The 18,373-nt window shown below is 42.3% G+C and overlaps 1 protein-coding gene across 1 annotated transcript in view; it reads left to right on the top strand.

Annotated features, from left to right (window-relative positions):
* LOC127384000 (potassium voltage-gated channel subfamily KQT member 1-like) overlaps positions 1-18,373 on the top strand; it is a 499,795-nt gene that overhangs the window by 59,500 nt on the left and 421,922 nt on the right. The window contains 4 exon segments of the mRNA XM_051617878.1: positions 1,601-1,711; positions 3,642-3,737; positions 4,400-4,528; positions 6,952-7,114. Coding sequence (XP_051473838.1) covers positions 1,601-1,711; positions 3,642-3,737; positions 4,400-4,528; positions 6,952-7,114 — 499 coding nt within the window.

Genomic DNA, 18,373 nt, shown 5'->3' on the forward strand with positions numbered 1-18,373 from the left:
TTTTCGGGTTGGCAAACTCATCTGTTTGTGCTGCTAGGAATACACAAGCACCCAAGTCACTTCATGGACAAGCCACATTAAATCTGGGCAAACAGCTGGCAAGACAGAGCTCCTGCTGAGACCAGTTTGCAGTTCAAAATAACAATATTCATAAGAGGATATAGATACTACAAAGCTGACTTCATCAAGTGAGAAATTTTTGATGCATAAACACAAGATTTATTTTTTTTTTTACTTGGAAAAACTCAGTTTAATAGTAGTTGCTAATGTTCTCCCTGCAAATCTTTCTTCCAGCTCTTTGCAGAACTGCTCTTGGAGGAGGAAGAAATATATTCTTCCCATGCCTTTATTGCTGACAGGTTGTTCTGAGAAGACTATTTTTGCATAATAATTAAATACTTGTCAGCAACTTTTTCCAAAAAAGGCAGTATTTCCACATCTTCTTTTGTAGTCAGTGTAAATTTACATATTCTTCTAAGTCTGTTTTGGCTGTATTTCTACTCCTTTTCAAGGCCAAGTGAAGGGTGAGGGACTGAGTGTATGGCTGCTGCTCCCAATAGAAGCTGGTATTGGTGATAGAATACTTCATTTCCTTATTAAAAGCTTTCCAGTTCTCAGGGATGCAAGTCATCTTTGCCATACCATTTTATGACAATGTCAAGGCTCTGAGAGTGCTAAAAAGCCCTTAATGACCCTGATTTAGCCACACCTGGGGCCACCCCAACAGCCACTGCCCAGGGGCTCTATTTAGGCTCAGTCCTGGGTACTTACTCCCTATATGAACCGTGCTGGAGGAGACCTGGTCTCTGGCTCAGCCATGGTCTAGTGATCTGGACTTCAGCCTATGGGCTGACTTTCATATTTGACCTCAGACTTACCTCATCACCTTATACTGCCCTATGATTTAGACTCTTTGTTTCATATAGCCACTGTCTGTGAATCTCTCCTGCTGTGGGGCTGGGTCTAGGGTCATGAGGACCCTGTCTGGGCAGCAGAGGGATCCTCTCGGCTTGCCTTGGGATCTCTGCTTGGAATCACCTTCTGTTGGGGAGCAGCTGGCTCTTGTTACATTAAAACCCTACTGATGGACCAGCATTCACTAGAACTCTTAATACAATGAATGCTGTTACAGCCTGCTGGGGCTCATTAGAAACAGCCCCAAACGCCTGTCCCACTCAGGTGTTCCTTGCCTCTCTAGCTGTTCAAGGGTGGCCTGAACCCCACAAGCCCTGAGTTGCAGATGAAGTGTCCTTTTCTAGTTTGCTGGCCCTATTCTGGCTCTGTGCCCTGGAAAATGCTACTGACAGCCCCACAGTGATACTGAACCTAGACCTGTGTGAGGACATGCCTTTTTGGGAGGGGAGGCAGTTGTCCAGGTGCTGAGGACACTAATTGGCCTAACTGACCCTGACAGCATCACCTGTGGCCTCTCACCTGTACCAAGGAGCTCTATTTAAGATCAGCACAGGGACAGAGAAGAGCTAATCTCTAGTTCAGCAGTAGCTCTGCTTTTCGTGCTGTTTTCTTCTCTTTTGGTTCTCTGTTTTTGCTGTAAAAAGCTACTACATGGCACTGAATGAGGTGTTTGTTTCTGGTCTAGGTAACAGTCACAACAATTGGTTATGGAGACAAAGTTCCCCAGACTTGGATTGGGAAGACAGTAGCTTCCTGCTTTTCTGTATTTGCTATATCTTTTTTTGCTCTGCCAGCGGTAAGTAAAGCTTTGTTAACAAATGTCTGTCTGATTTGGACTTGAAATGAGGTAGTTTCGAATTGGTGCCTTTGATAGGAAGTAGTAGGGTTGGGTGTTTCTTGTGAATGTGCACACATCCTCAAGTGTATGTTGATGTCTGTTCACACATGTGAATCAAACTGTGGTTGTTATCGAGAGGACATGTAACCTAGGAAAGAGGGAAGAATAATTTTCATTATTGTGCTGGTTTGGTTTGGCGGGATTTTTGGCAGTGGGGGAAGGGCCACAGGGGTGTTTACGGGAAGAAGCTGGGAAGCTTCACCTGCTCCAAACCCAGCCAAGGAGCCATTAGAGGGACAATAGATGCTCCTCTGCCATTAACATATGAAAGAGCTGAGGTAAGAGCTGAGCAGTTGGGAAAGAAGAGCTGAGCTGGAGAGGTGAAAGGCAGTGCTGGGGTGAAGATCCCGGTAGTTTACGAGAAAGATGGGGAAGAAGGTGCCCAAGCAGAAGTTTCCCTGCAACCCATGGCGAGATGGCAGCTGTGCCCCTGCACTGATGGAGGAACGTGGTGGAGCATTCCCTGAAGGCGCCAGGAGGGATGAACTTGGCCGGTGGACTCGGATGTTGTGGCCAGTGGATTTGCTGCCAGTGGACTCTGATTGCGCAGCTGTGGAAGACCCCGGGGCCAGGGGAGGTGGCTGTTCCCAAAGCAGCCCCTGACTCTGTGGGAAGCCCAGGCTGGAGCAGCTCTGGACCTCGTGGGAAGGACTCATGAAGGAGAGGTTGGTGGAGGACTCTCTGCCATGGGAGGGACCCCGTGGGGAAGCAGGGAAGGACTGTGAGGAATCCTTCTTCCTGAGGAGGAAGGAGCAGCAGGAACCACCAGCCTGTGAAGTGACTCTAAACCCCATCCCCTGTCCCCCTGTGCCCCTGGGGGGAAGGAGGGAGAGAAACCGGGAACAAAGGGATTTGGGCCCGGGCAGAAGGGAGGGGTGGGGTAACATATGCAAGCCCTGCTCTGTGTGTGTCTGTGTCCTGGGTGTGTGTGACGAGTGTGAGATTAATTCCCCCCCCCCCCCCGTTGAGTCTGTTTTGCCTGGGACCTTAATGGGTGAAGAACCCTCCTTGTCCTTTGTCTCAGCCCATCAGCTTTGTATTCGTGTTAGGCCCAAACCACAAAAACTACTCAAAAAACTGAAGCAATTCTGTGAGGTTTTTTATGAGCATGTCAGTGCTAGAGAGGAAACTTCCTTCTCTTCTGCTCTTTTGTGATTATTTAGTAACAACTTGGGGTCCTGTGAGGAGAGGAACGCTGCCGTGAACCAGAGGTCTAAGAAACTGCATCTGCTTTCCTACATGTTTCTATTATCCACCTTCGGGCTTTTTAAATTCTCAAATAACTGAATGGAGAGAAAATAGAAATAACATCAAAACAGTTGGGAAAGACCAAGTATTTCTTCAGTAACTGAGTTTTAACAGAAATGCTGAAGTTGTAAATGGTATATTTGGCTTATCCATGCAGTTTGGAAAATCAAACTGGGTTCTGGCTTTAATTGGTGTGCTTTTTTTGTGGCAAGGAATTAAAAACAAGTACAAAGAACGGCTGTAGATTAATCATGTGATATTGGCATTTGCTTCTCCCACCACTGTGCGGGGTTGCCTTTGGAATGTGACTGTCCTCTGTGAATGCCTCTAACATTACCTGTAGATCGTGGCAATAAAACCGTGCTGTTTCTTGAAGTTACATGATGCCAATATCAATCTGCTCCATTTTAGGTTTATTTGTTAGACTAAACAGATTTCTGTCAATGTGGATGTTTGAAAATTCAGAACTTTTTATAGGAAAGTATTTTTATAAAATGTCTGTTTATCTCATATGCTAAGTATTTGGTTTAGGTATGTGAAGCCATATTAGAGTCTGACTGGTGATTTTGCCTATATTTAGGGTATTTTGGGGTCTGGCTTTGCCTTGAAAGTACAGCAGAAGCAACGTCAGAAGCACTTCAACAGACAAATCCCAGCTGCAGCATCTCTAATCCAGGTAAGGCCCCTAACAGTAAAAAGCTTAGCTGAGTACTGGAGAGGGAGTGTGACCTAGCAGTTAAAGTACTGAGAATCACAAATCCGAAGGTGATGAATGTGTGTATGTGTATATATACAAGCACACCTCAGTTTAGAAAAATGTCCCAGTGTAACATTCTATACAGTAATATAAAGAGTGCAGTAGTATGATGCACAAATACTACAGTGTGGTACACAGCAAAAAAAAAAAAAAAAGGAAGCAGCACTGTTAGGTTTGTGGGGATTTCTCTTTTATGTGGGTGGGTTTTGTAGGTTTTTTTGTTTGTGTGACTTTTTTTGTTTGTGTTTTTTTGTTGTTGTTTGTTTTTGTTTTGTTTTTACTGACTTCAGCTCTTGTGGAGAACACTACAAGGAGTGTACTTAAGATCGCTGTATGCTAAGTGTATGTTTCCTGGCAGGAATTACACTCACTGCAGTTATATACAGGGAAGAATGTCTTTTATTAGGTATGGTGTTGTGTGGTGTAGCACAGTGACTGCAGTTGGAACACTTTGCAACACATTTACATCGATTGCAGATTTTGCTGCCAGTTTGGTTTGTAGCAAAATCTGATTAGTATGTCCTGCAGGACAACAGGGGCAACAAATTCACTGACATTATTGGTTCGGGGTTTTATTACAGACTCTATGGCGGTGCTATGCAGCAGAGAAATCCTGTAATTCTACAGCAACATGGAAGATCTATGTTACATCACTGGTGCAAAATCCCAAAAAACCACCAGCGCCATCTAGCCCTAGTCTGAAGAAACAGGTAAAGTAGAGTTGGCAGAATATTCTGTTCTTGGTTTTAATTTGATTGGGATACTTTGCTAAGATGCTTATGAAATGTCCAAATAATTTGGAGAGCTGGAAGCCATTTGTAAAGGGACATAATTGTTTTCCTTATACTACAGCATGATTAGTTTAATTATAATACTCCCAAGAGACAGAAATATTAAAATTTGCCCTGGTGGTTTGACAAGTGCTTCTTCTCCATTGTTTTATCCCCTTTGAAAGTCTCCTCTACCTTCTGAAAGGTTGTAGTGTAAGTCTGGTCTTTCACATTTTGCATTTATTTTGTATAGTAGTTCATACAGGAAGAAAGGAGAGAGCTACTTTAAAAGCTCATGTTCACACTCAGATTCTAGCTGACTGTATTTACGTTTGTCTTGCTCAAGTACTTCTCTCCATGGTACTTTTATCTGGTGCTGTGTGTAGAAATTTGGGCAAATTCCTGGGCTGCAGCTGCAGGAAAGTGGAATAGTGTTTGTCTGCACATCTGGTATTACTTAAACATAGATATGTAGTTTCACTGGCAAGCTTGCTCAGCCTTCAGTACCCCTTCTGGTAATCCCCAGTTATGCAGCAGCTCAGACACCCAGAGTTTCTCAGGTGATGTTAGAGGCCTGGTTTTAGGCAGTGTAATACTACTGATGCCTGTTGCCCAGCAGAGAACTGCAGTACAGCTTCCTCACAGCACATGTAGAGACCTGTATCAGCACAATATATATCCATATATATGTTTAGGCATTGCAGCAGTGTGATCAATTCATTGTTGAGTGAAGTGTAACTTTGCCATGGGAGCAGCCTTTTCATAACTAGAGAGAGAACAACCAGGAGGAAAGGGGTAAGGCTGAAGTAAGGTTGCTGAACAACAGCCCATCTGTGGTAGCAGAACTGGAAAAAATAGATGGGTTTTAGTGTCCTTAGTGTTCTTCCCTCTGTTTTCTTTAGTGAGAGGGATTTCCCTAATATATTATTACAACTGAACGTCCCTGTGAACTGCTAAGTCTAATTCAAGAGCTTAGTGAGTGTTTCTTTCATCTCTTACCAATGATTCCTCTGTCTTCTCAAAGGAGAGTAATTATTTCTTTCTCCTATTTTAAAGACTGCAATGTATATTGATCATATTGTAGCATTTTGTTCTTCAGAGAACTTCTAGTTTCATTTCTTGCTATGAGAGCCCATAATCTTAGCCTTTGGAAACATTTTGATGCATGGTAGTGCACCTGCTGCCTACAATAAATTCCTGTTTCTACCATTTTTTTGCACTGCTTGATTATTTTGAATGTGCTTTTCCTTAAATGCTGCAGTGCTGAACAGAAGAGTGGATTAAAAAAATAAAATAAAATTTACTAAGACCAAGTAGCATTGTCCAATTTGTAAATGTATTGAGCCTGCAGATGTTGTGTAAATACTCATTCTTTCTAATGATGTTTCTCTGCTAACTGCTTAATGGTGACATCAAAGTACTTTGCAGAATTGAGTGCAGTAGAGCCCTAGATTTCAGCTTCTTGCCAGGTAACTATTGGAGCAGCAGACAAGAGAAAATATGCCTTTTACCTCTGTTTTGAGGTGTGTGAGTAGTAGAACTGGATGGGACAGAAGGTAGATAGTCATGGAGACTGGAAATAAATTATATATTGTGAGAAGCAGTATTTATATAGCAAAGTGGTGGTAGCATCCAGGAGGTAGAAAGCAGGCCATGTAGTCAGTATTTGAGTGGCTGTTATGTTGGTCACTTCTTGTCACAAAGGCAAATGGAGACCAGCCTTGCTTGGAATCAGTTGAAATCAAGCCATCTTTTTTGTTCTTATGTACTAACTGTAAGGTGTTCATTAAGTTGCTTCTTAAGCTTCTAAAATCAGGACAGCTTCAACTTTAGGGGCAGGAGGAAGGGTTTCTCTTCTCTTGATGTGCCTAAATTTCACTTTTACAAAAAACCCCTCGTTTTCTTCAGTTGAAAAGGCTGCACAGTGCTCATAATTCAAAGTCTATGGTTATGTTTAATTAGAGTTTTAGAAAGATGTTACAGTCAACTGTTGTATACTCAACAGTTTTGGGTGTTTTGGGCACCTTGAGTTTTGGACCCAGCTCAAGTTTTCCATGAAACCTGATTTTCAGAATGTGCTAGGCACACACCCAAGAATCAGCCACTTTGAAAGCATTAAGCAAGGATGTAACACTTTCATTGAATTTCAATTCCATTCTTTAAAAACGACCAAATGTCCTCCTCCTCCCCCCAAAAAAAACCCAACAAAAAACCCAAACCAAATCAACAGAAACAAACCCACAACCCACAAAAAATCCAAAGCAAACAACAACCTTGGATGAATTTACTGTATAGTGCAGTTCACGTGTACTTTTTTGATACTGATAGTATCTTCTGATATCATCCCTCTTCTACTGCCACAGGCTAGAAGATCCAAAAGAAAAGGAAAACTAGGCTGTGGTAGCAGTTCTGCACCTGTAATAAACCCAGGAGAGAATGCCTTGTCTGTTCCACAGATCACCTGTGACCACATTGATGAACAGGAAAGCAAAAAAGATGTGTCATTCTACATTGATGAACCAGGAGGTAATTTACTTTCACTTCTGTTCAAGTTGGCAGTTTTTTAAGATGTGTTAAAGTGAATTGAACTGATGAAGGGAAAAATCTATGAAAAAGAATCTAAAACTAGTCAGTAAAAAAACCAAACGTGGAGGCACATTAAAAGAAGTCTTTATATTCGTATGGTTTGAACATTGAAAGAGCTTTCCTTCTTTACCAAAGTTAATGCATTTAAGATGTTATATTTAGTGTTCAGTCTACTTTTTAAAATTATCTCAGAGCTGGGTGGAAACCTTCCTCAGATCTACTCCACCTTTACCTCATATAGAGCCTGAAGGAAGGGAAGTAAAATAGGAAAAATATATTTACTTTTTTACAGCACCCTCTTAAAAATCATGCGAAGAAATTGTGATAGGAGCAGCTAAATTATGCCTATGTTAACCAAGAAATCTTGATAAGTGGGGTTTTTTCTTGCTTCATTTAAAATATTGTGTGTTCCTATAAGTTGCTGCTGTATTTCAACCTGGAAACCATCTGAATTTCATTGCTGAGCTAAGATATTGCTTTCACTGTAAAAATATTTTTTAAAAGTTAAGTTTATAGTGGAAGTGTTGGTATGAATCATATTGTTTACTATAAGGTCAGGGTTTTCTGAAAAGCAGATTTTTCCACCTTTGTGTTAATATCCTTTGTCTGATGGGGCTGGGGAAACTTGTGCTAGTTCTGGATCTGCAAAATCTTTTTTTCAAGGGGTGATTGTTTTATCATAGCCTGCAGGGTTATGTTGCATATCTAGAGGCATGCAAAGCTTTGCCAAGTTAACTGAGGTATCCAAGGATGCTGGCCCTAGTCAAAGGTGTATTATGTGATTCTTTGACTTAGGTTTTCATTTTTCTTTGATAAACCTGGATGTCATCTCTTTATAAAATTGCTGCTCTTCCATGACACTGAAGCTGATGCACTATTTCAGCCTGGAGAGCATATGGCTGTAGTCTTGACATGATGGTTTCTTTAATAAATACTTTAAGTCATTTTGCTCCAGAGGGAATATGTAGTGTCTTCTGTATAGAATGTGATCAAGGTGGGAGTTTCCCTGGGTTGCTCTGACTTCACCAAGTTGCTAGATTGCATTGTCAATGCAGCCTGTGTCCACCATGCTAGAAGCAGTTGGTCAGAGTGGAATAGCAGGGAGCTGAGAGCTGTGGCATAATGAGAGGCATCCATACCAGACAGGAGCATCTGGCTTCCACATGTATTTAGGAAAGGCCTTCAAGTAACTCATAGCCATGAATGGCCATTGTGGGAGAAAGTTTTTCTTCCACTGCTGGAGCTTTTAATTATGTCTCCTGTTTTACCTTACATTTGTAATCTTATCTAAATCCTCTATCTGTCACTTAGAGTTCAGAAGGCTCTTCAGCAACAGGGGTACTTGTATTGTTGTTTGGCCTTTCCAGTGTTTTCATAGGGTTCTGGGAAAGGAGACAGTGGTGTATAATTACATGTCTCTTACACTGAGAATGAATGTTGTATTCTGTTGTTTTAGAGCTGTGTAGCTTCCCTTGCTGACCCTGTAATATCAGATTTTGCTGAGTGTATTTTGGTAGTGTGGTATTGGTCAGTGATGGGCAGAAGAAGCGAAGTGTTGTGTAACTTCTAACAGTGCTGAAGACAATTAAGATGTTGAGGGCTATGTTGTCTGTATTCTTGACTCTGCCAGTGAACATTTATTCACTTATGCTACATTCCTTGAGCTTTCATAGTCTGAGCAAAGCTCTGTCCATCAGAGGATAGAGATTCAAAAGAAAAGTCTGTATCTCTTTCTGCTGACAGCCTGCATACAGAGGAAAATATTTTTTTCTCCTTATTCTGAAAATGTTTTTCTGTTGTATTATAGCTGGTCTAACTTATTCTTGTTCTGAGATGCAGTCATGCATGTTATTCCCTTAACAATTAAGTTTTATCTATTTTTCATTTTCTTTCACGTTTTGCCTTAGCCAATGTCAGGGGTAAGTCACACTTCATTTAATTTTCTGATTTATTCCTTCTGTTGCAAAGCTTCCAGGAATGTAGTTGGCTAACTCGATTGCTCAATTGACTGAACATTCTTGACACCTCTCAGAAGTGTAAACCTGATTTCTTTCAGTGAATTTCTCCTTGACAGAATTAATAGGCTTCTATTCTTGGGAAGTGGAAGTACTAGGCTTGAAGCCTTTAAATGAGGGTATTTTTTTCCTCTCTTAAAAAGCTGGAAGTAGAAAAGGCAGAAAAAATAATAATGAAAAAGGCAATTGAAAAGGACCATGCCAGCTTCTATTCCAGTGAAGCTGTAGTGGAATATTTCATCCATTGCTTGTGGGGGCTGGATGTTTTGCAGATGATGGCAAACTTTGTGGTTGAATTGGATCTCATTTATAGGCCTGACCTAGGAGGAACAGAGCTGTTGTTTTAAGGCAGCTCTTCTAGTCTGCCACTCTAGTCAGATACAAGCGTGACTGTAAGGAGACCTGAAACAAATGCCTGGCAAAATAACAGTACTACTAAGAAAATTCCTTGTTCTGGGAAGAAATTAAGTCAGTTTCCTTGATAAAGGAGATATTTACCTTAATTCAGGAACTGCATTGTGTGAACGCACTTTTTTTTTTCCCCTGAAAATAGGATTTTTCTTAAGATATCCTGTTCATGTATCCATGTCCACCTAGTACCCTCATGGCTTGCTCAAAACCTGCGAAGGAGGTGGATCTTTCAAAGCTAGGCAACAGTGCCTTCCTCTTATATATGAAGAAGGTTTGAGAAAAGAGAGCCTTGTAGAGTCTATAGCCGTGATCAACATTAAGGTTTCTGAGATGCTTGTGTATGTGTAACAAAAGTAAAATGTGTTTGATATTGCATACTGTAGAAACTAAATCTTTAAGTACCATAAATGATGGAATCTTGAAACAAACACTTGATAACCTGAAAAGAAAAGTTTCTTAGTTCTGCAACATGTATGGGGTTTAGGGTGTAACTAATGCAGAGTGCTTTGTAACCCTAAGAACTTGCAGGAATACAAAGGCCAAGTCTTCTACAAGACAATAGTTGTGTTGTTTGAAGTCAAACTTCTCAAAATGAGAAAGCTCTTCAGAAAGAAATGTTTAAAAACCAACTAAAGCAATTATGGATAAAGGAAAAAAAATTCTGAAAAATAACTGATGGTGAAGATACTCTGGCACAGTATATTTTTTTTCATGGGTATCTGTTTAATCTACTGAGGACTTCTCTACCAGGCTATAGGGTTTAATTTTTTCCTGTAGCAGTTTCAAACCCTCAGTGATTTTGTGCTCACCTGCGATTACAGCCGTAATACTTCTCTATAGCCTTGAAACTGATCTTGTACTTCTGTCAACCATTGTTACACACTCCCTGCAGCAGGGTCTGTTACCAGGATGACGTGTATGAACGATCTGGCATCTTTAATGTTCCTGTAAGATGTGAAGAAGGCACTTCAGTATCAGAATGATAATACCAAAGAGTGAGTGGCAGGTTATAAAGGCTGATCCAAATAGGAAAAAAAACCCAGAAAACAGTAACACTTGAGTGTAACTGAATTATTTTACATGCACTTGAGTTACATTGCAGTGAAAAGGTGTTATTTGAAGACGAATGCTTTGCAAAATGCACTGAATAGCTGTTTCATAATGCTTTTTATGAGGGAGGAAAAAAATTATAAAATTATGAAAGATTTTGGACCTTGAAGGTCAGCCTCCTGGGACATCTCCAGCAGATGGAATACATTATTCTGTCAGTTATTGTAGGTTGTATACACAACTCATTATTGTAAAATTTGTCAGAGTCACAAGACTCTCGCAGTGATAAATCTCTGCTGGGGTAAAACCAAAATTCCCTATTTATCACTAGGCTTTTCTGTTTAATTTTTGGAGTTTCTTGCATGTAGACATATTATTCCATTCCTCCCTCACCCATATTTAAAGCAAAATTGCACAAGAGTAACTTTTCACCAGGATGGGGGAGAGACATGTAATTTTTTACTCTCAGAATACCTTTGTAAGCCTCTTTTATGTCAAGTGTATAAGAGTGTTAGTGTTGATTTATTCTGTCTGTAACACTAGTTTGGATGCTGACATTGCAGAATTAACCTGTCTAGTAATGGGTTGGTTGTTCCTGGAAACTGGTTACATTTATATTGGGGAAAAAAGAGCTGCTTTCCCTCAGTTGTGTAGATGGATTATAATCTGCAATACATACAAAGAAGCAAACATTTCAAATGAAGTGAATTAATAGATTCCAGTGCTGACAAGCAGAGTGAAAGGTGAGAAAAAACATGTGGCTAAAATTAACACAAAGCAAACACTAAAGCTTTTGAGGGTCTTCATAACCATCAGTAAGTCTGAAAATCATAAAGATATGCTCCAAATTAGCAAGAGAAAGTATCCAGATAACATGCTTCTGAAAAAATGGTACTCATATGAAGGTGAATTTAGCAGATGCTGGTAGTCTTGCAGTGAGAATTTATATTCAGCCTAGGCTTGTTTAACTTTTGTCGGTCAGTTCAGGACTTTGTAGATATTAATGGTACGTACGCCTGTGAGTAAGAATTATGGAAACATACTTGTATGCATCTATACTACAAATTTTTCAGTTTCTGCTATTTCAGCCCTGACTTCTGAGTGAGAACTTTCAGTGAATTTTTTGGTTTAACTTGCATGACCAAAGAGGATGGCAGAACTGGGGATGGAGGGTGGTGTAAGGGGAGCTGGAGGCTGAGAGAGAACAGCTGCTTCTGCCAAACTCGATTCTGATGAAATCTGGTAGCTTTGGAGGCTTAGAAATTCTTGTTCTGTATTTATTCAGCTCCCTGTTCTGCTTGATTCAGGAGCAGAGTTTAGATCACTGGTCTTTAGTCACACTGGAATTTAGCAGGGACTTTGTACCACATAGTCCCAGAGAGTCTCACACTATGGGAGTGCATAGTTAGAGAATGTATTTGCAGCTCCCTCAGACTTTTGGTAATTAGTGATATCAGAAAATCTGAGTTTAGACACTTTTTCTCCAGAAAACATTTTTGCTTCGTCAAAGACAGTATATTTTAGATGAAACTTAACTGAAAATATTCTAACCTGCTTCAGTTGTGATGTAAGACTGAATTTAGCTTTTTTTAGTAGCAAAAGAAAATGTTTCTTCCTGGTAGGGAGACTTTTATCATGATGTTGGTTTAGGATAAGCACATGGTGAATGACATGTTTGTGCTACATAGTTAAAAAAAAAGAACAGAGGTCCTAGCCATGGTGAACTAGTAGAAGTGATATTTCTGGTAAAGTTGACTACTAGAACTGGAAAAAAGGCACTATCATCACAGCAGTGGAGAAAAAATAATTTTGAGTTGCAAAGAAGGACAACTCAGAACAGGTTGTTTTGTTAGCAAAAATTAGTATTTCAAATAACTGTAAAAAATGTATAAAATTAGTGAAGCAAGTAAATTATGTTTGAGTCAACATGTCTAATAGTAGAACAGAAGCAATGATGTTTGTGACGAGAGTTTCTTCTTCCTCCCCTGGGATCCACTTGGGATCACTTTTAAATGTTTCCTAACACAGTTACATATTTCTTCTTTAGTGTGCAGCTCCAGGTTTCATCTGGAATTACCATATATGTGTCCCCCTTATGTATGTGAGAGAGTTTCTTTGTTACCCTTAAAACCAGTTTTGTCTGGCCCCAGGACTGCATTTTTATTAAACCATTTGTGAATTTTTTTCTTCCTGTGGTGTCTCCAGTGCTGAGCCTGTGCCCCATCTCTTACATTGTGCCTATGCTCTGGTATGGTGCATTCTGAGTCTGCCCATTTCAAGACCTCTGATATTCTAACCAGCCCATTTTTCTATGAATTATATAACTAGTTGTAAATGTTCTACTATAATAACTGCTATTACTGCTGTAGATATGAAACTATGGGTGTACAACACAAAGATAACAGCAAAACAAGTAAGATACAGATTAGAGAAGGTTGATTAGAGAAACTGTTGTCACAGCTAAAACAATTGCTGTGCAATGAAGAAAAGTCTGAACAGAGAAGGCCTGATGGGCCTCATTCCTTAGGTCTTACAAACTCAGTTCAAAGCTCAGGCCCTGTTACCAGAAGTGCTAACACTGAACAACACAGAAGAAGTCAGGAGGCATAGGAGGTCCTTGGTGAATTCATATGAATATCCCAAGCTGCCACGTTTCCAAAATACAGGAAAGATTGTTCCTATCTAGGTGAATTATGAGCTTTTTAATGACCTAAACTTGAGATTAAATCTATGTAGACTGGAAGTTTGGCCTGATTATTACACATAAAGAAAGTAATGATGTCACTTTTTTCTTTTCACTGAAAATGAACACTGCATTTACTAAAATTGACAACAATTTGTGTCAGTTGCCATTATTTGGCTAACAATTCAGTGAGGAGGAAATCATGTCAGAAGATAAAAGACTGGGAAAGATACCCTGAAGTCTGGTTGGTTTTAGTTATCAGGGCTTGTGAAGCCAAATAGCTTAGGAGTAAGAGAGTGATCAGAAACTGAGGTCAGACTGACAGGTCTGTAGTTTCTTGGATCCTCCTTTCTGCCTTTATTATAGATAGGTGTTACATTTGCTGCCCTCCAGTCCATTGGGACCTCCACAGTTAGCCAGGACTCCAGGTAAATAATGGAAAGTGGCCTGGCCATCACATCTGCTAATTCTTTCAGCAGCCTAGGATGTAACCCATCTGGTCCCATAGACTTGTGTGTGTCTAAGTGGTGCAGTAGGTCTCTGACCACTTCCTCTTTAATTGTGATGACCTCGTTCTGCATCCCCTCCCTGTCTCCTAGCTCATGTGGCTGGGTATCCATGGAACAGCTAGTTCCACTGCTAAAGACTGAGGCAAAGTAGGTGTTGAGCACCTCAGCCTTTTCTTCATCCTTTGTTACTATGATTCCCTCTGCATCCAAAATAGGATGGAGACTTTCCCTCAACCTCCTTTTGCTATTAATGGAAATGTTATAGAAACATTTTTTATTATCCCTAACAGCTGTAGCTAGTTTGAGCTCTAGCTGTGCTTTGGCTCTCCTAATTTTCACCCTGCATAGGTTCACTTCATCTTTATGGACTTCATGAGTGACCTGTTCCCTCTTCCAAAGACTCTCCTTTTGTTCCTAAGGTCCAGCCAAAGGTCCCTATTTAGCCAGGCTGGTCTCCTACCCCACTTACTGGTTTTTCAGCACACAGCCTGCTCCTGTGCCTCTAAAACTTCTTTCTTGAAGTATGTCCAGCCTTCCTGGACTTCTTTATCCTTCAAGGCAGCCTCCCAAGGGACTTTGTCAATCAGTCTTCTGAGCAGGTCAGAGTTTGTCCTCCGGAAGTCTAAGGTGGCAGTTTTACCAACCCCTCTCCTTGTTTCTCCAAGGATCAAAACCTCAGTCATCTCATGATTACTGTGCCCTAGACAGCTTCCAACCTTTACTTCTCCCACAAGATCTTCCCTGTTCACCAGAAGCAGGAGGGCACCCTTCCTGGTTGGCTCGCTTATCAGCTGTGTGAGGAAGTTATCTTCCACACATCCCAAGAACCTCTTGGAATGTTCCCTCTCTGCTGTGTTGTACTCCCAGCAGATGTCTGGGAGGTTAAAGTTCCCCACAAAAACAACAGCAAGTGACTGGGAGACTTCTCCCAGCTGCTGATAGAAAGCTTCATCCACCTCACTGCTTTGGTTGGGAGGTCTATAGCAGACTCCCACAGCGATATCAGCTTTATTGGCCCTTAACCTAATCCAAACACTCTCAACATCATCAGGCCTATACATGATTTCCAAGCTCTCATAGCATTCTCTAACATACAGGGCCACTCCACCCCCTCTCCTTCCCTTTCTATCCCTCCTGAAGAGCTTGTAGCCATCAATTGTGGCACTCCAGACGTGTGATGCATCCCACCACGTTTCTGTGATAGCCACTATGTCATTGTTTTCCTGGTGTGTCATGGCTTCAAGCTCCCTGTTTCTTGCTTACATTGATATAGATGCACTTCACAGAAGCTAATGATTCCAACACTTTTTTTTCCACTGTGGGCTCCATTTCCTACCAGACCCTTCTCAGGTGCTTCCATGATTTATAAACATCTGTCCTTTCTCTCAAGTGAAACAACAGAGTGAGAATCCTCCCTAGTCCACCATCCTTCAAGCCCTGGTATGTTTCTTCTGGGCTTGTCTCTAACAGGCTCTTCCCCCTTCATATCTAGCTTAAAGCCCTGTCAGTGAGCCCTGCTAACTCCTGCCCCAAAAGCCTTTTGCCCCTCTGGGGCCGGTGCATCCCACCTGCCACCACCAGACCAAGTGTCTCCTATAGCGGCCAGTGATTGAAAAGCCCAAAGCCCTGCCTTTGGCATCAGTCACGTAGCCATGCATAGATCTGCAGACTCCTCCTGTTTATCTCTTCATCCTTTCTTGCAACAGATGTGGAGGCAAACACTACTTGTGCTCCAGACCCCCTAATCAGCCATCCCAGGGCCCTGAAGTCTCTCTTGATTGCCCTTGGACTCCTAACAATTTCATCTCTGCCAACCTGAAAAACCCAGCAGTGGGTAGTAGTCAGAGGGCTGCACCAGATCAGAAAGTTTCCTTTTAACATCTCTATTCTGAGCCCCAGCGAGGCAGCAGATTCCCTGTGGGATGGGTCTGGTTGACAAATGGGCCCTTCTGTTCCCCTCAGAAGGGAGTCACCCACCACAATTACTCTCCTTTTCTTCTTAGTTCAAGAAGTCCTAAGGTGTGGGGTGAGTGACAAGCCCTAGGTGACGCCCTGGATGGATCTACCTCTCCATCTTCATTTGCCTGGCCCTGAAGTTCCAAAGCCTCATACCTATTTTTCAAGGGCAACTGGGAGGGTGGGAGGGACTGTGAGGGTTTTCCCTTGCCTCTCTGAGGAGGAACCTCTCTCCACTTCTCCCTGTCCTGTGGGTTCCCTCCTTCTGTCTGATGGTAGGAGGGGATCCATCACTTGTTCCAGAACCTCTTCCCTCTGCCCTTGCCTCAGGATGTGGCTCCACCAATGTGTTTCGCTTTCGCATTCTCTGGTGGTTCTCCATCTTTCTACCTCCTCCCTCAGCTCAGCCACCTGCCCGAGCAGATCACTTACTTGCTCACACCGCACACACACGGTGTCACTGGCTCCCTCTGGTACCAGTGCCAGGCTCATTCGCTGCAGCCCCAGACCTGCATGGCCGTGTATCTGCACGAAAGCTCCGTCCGAGCTCCCACGTTCTGCCTCACTGCGGCTTTTGGTCACGTTGTGACCACGATGGTCTGTCTAGCTCCAAGAAAGCAGCCGCTGTCGCTGCTCCTCGCGTGCCCTCACGCACACCCACACGAGATGACTTGTGCTGACCCTGACTTGTGCTGACCCGCTGCCGGTGCCACCTGCCCTGAGGAGCTGCCCAGAGGCCACTGTCACGCTTTGCCGCGGTTCCCAGACACTCCCCGGCACCTCAGCCCTCCGGTTCCTCACGGGATTCCTGCTCAGCCTCGGGGCAGAGCCAGGAGAGCCACGGTCTCCGGGAAGCCCGGCCCCGTCTCCAAACTCTCTCAGTAATCAAAAGGAGCAGCTCTCACCGCTGCCGCTCTCTGCTCCGCGCTGCTTTATTCAATGTGCAGTTGGTATCAACTCAGAAGCAGCTGGGAGCCCTTGGGAAGGCAGCCTGTGAGCCTCCCACAGCGGCTGGCAGTAATGCTAACGCAACTGGCTCCTGTCTCCAGTTCTTCCTGCTCATCCTCTTGCCTCGCTAACTCACTTGCCGTGATCTGGCTCCCTGCTTCTGACATGAAGTACGAAGGCAGCTGCCTGACCCGGTTTGTGCTCTGTTAGCCAGCTGTTTGTGGTACGTGATGCCACAGGGTGGGAAAGACAAGCCCCTGGCTGCCACACACGGGGGGATGCTTTGCACTCCCATGAGCCTTGGCAGGCAGAGCCTTTCCAGCACAGAACAGCACTGCCGCCCCTTGCCCTTCTCGATGCCGTGGTACAAGTTATTCTGGGGAACTGCGGCACCCTTTGAGAGACAGAATACAAAAAAAAGTCAGTTTGAGATTTGTTTCCATTTTTATGGAGGGCTTGAACTCTGATGAAGGTAACAGTTTTCTAATATTCTTCTAATTAGTCAAGTAGCTTCGGTATTAAAAATTAGAATGCAGGTTGTGCATCTGGGAGTAGGAAGCTACTAGATAAATGGGGGTTACCTGGAGAAACAGATTATGAAACTTACTTATTTGTGCTTTTAAAGGTATGTGCTACATAATTTGGATTCTTCTCATCACTGCACCTTTAGGGTCTCCTCTTTTCGTTAAATATTTCAGTGGGGCAGCAACAGTCTGGCTCCAGTGCAGAATATGTGGTCTAACATGCCAAAGACCAAGCAATAGTAATTTCAAAATGCAAGGTACATCTCCATGCAATACAGTGGATGAGAAAAGGGAAAGGGGATAAAAAACCCAACCAACACTTAATCCCGTGGTGACATACAGAGCAATTTCAGTACTGTAGGCTGTGAGGTTTTCCACTGCAGTTTGCTAGTGGCTGTATGGAAGTGAAGGCCGTTTTCAGCTACTTCAGAGCCTTCTCACTGAAGGTGATTAACAGCTACTTCATCTTATAAATGGGAATAAAAGAAGCAGAGGCAGCTTGAGATTACTTTTTAAAAAAAAAAAAAAAAGGGGGAGGGGGGGAGACAATGAGGAAACTTCAGCATGTAGTAGTGGGCTGTTAAGATTACAATGGAAACCCCATTTTGCTGTACTGCTGAATGTAAAAGGCTCATCTCTGTTGAGGAGGGAGTGCTGCATGAGTCATTGTTCCTGGATTCTGTTCCTAGCTCTGTTACTGATTTGCTATGTGACCTGGGGCAGGCAATTAACTCACTGCACTTCAGTTGGGTAATCTGTTAAATGAATCTATCTTGTCTCTGTCATGGAGATACTGAGTCTTAATTGTTTATGAAGTGTTTTTAGACTGACACAGCATGACAGAAGTGAAGAACGCTGTTAGTAAACACAGTATTAAACACAGGTGTAATCGTTTATTGTTAGTAAAAGTAAGGAGGAGTGGTAATCAGGAATGTCAGCTTTTGCAAGAAGAGAAGCTGATTTTTTGCAGAAAATGCAGTGAATGTTCTGTGGGGAAGACGTGACTTAATATGGAATATAAAGCTACTTTTTAGGCACAGGAATCGATTATTTCTGATGAGAACAGCAAAACATTGTGGGAGATTTGGGCATCATGTAAAAAA

The sequence above is a fragment of the Apus apus genome, chromosome 1 (genome assembly GCF_020740795.1).
Source record: "Apus apus isolate bApuApu2 chromosome 1, bApuApu2.pri.cur, whole genome shotgun sequence".
In the NCBI taxonomy this organism is placed as follows: Eukaryota; Metazoa; Chordata; class Aves; order Apodiformes; family Apodidae; genus Apus; species Apus apus.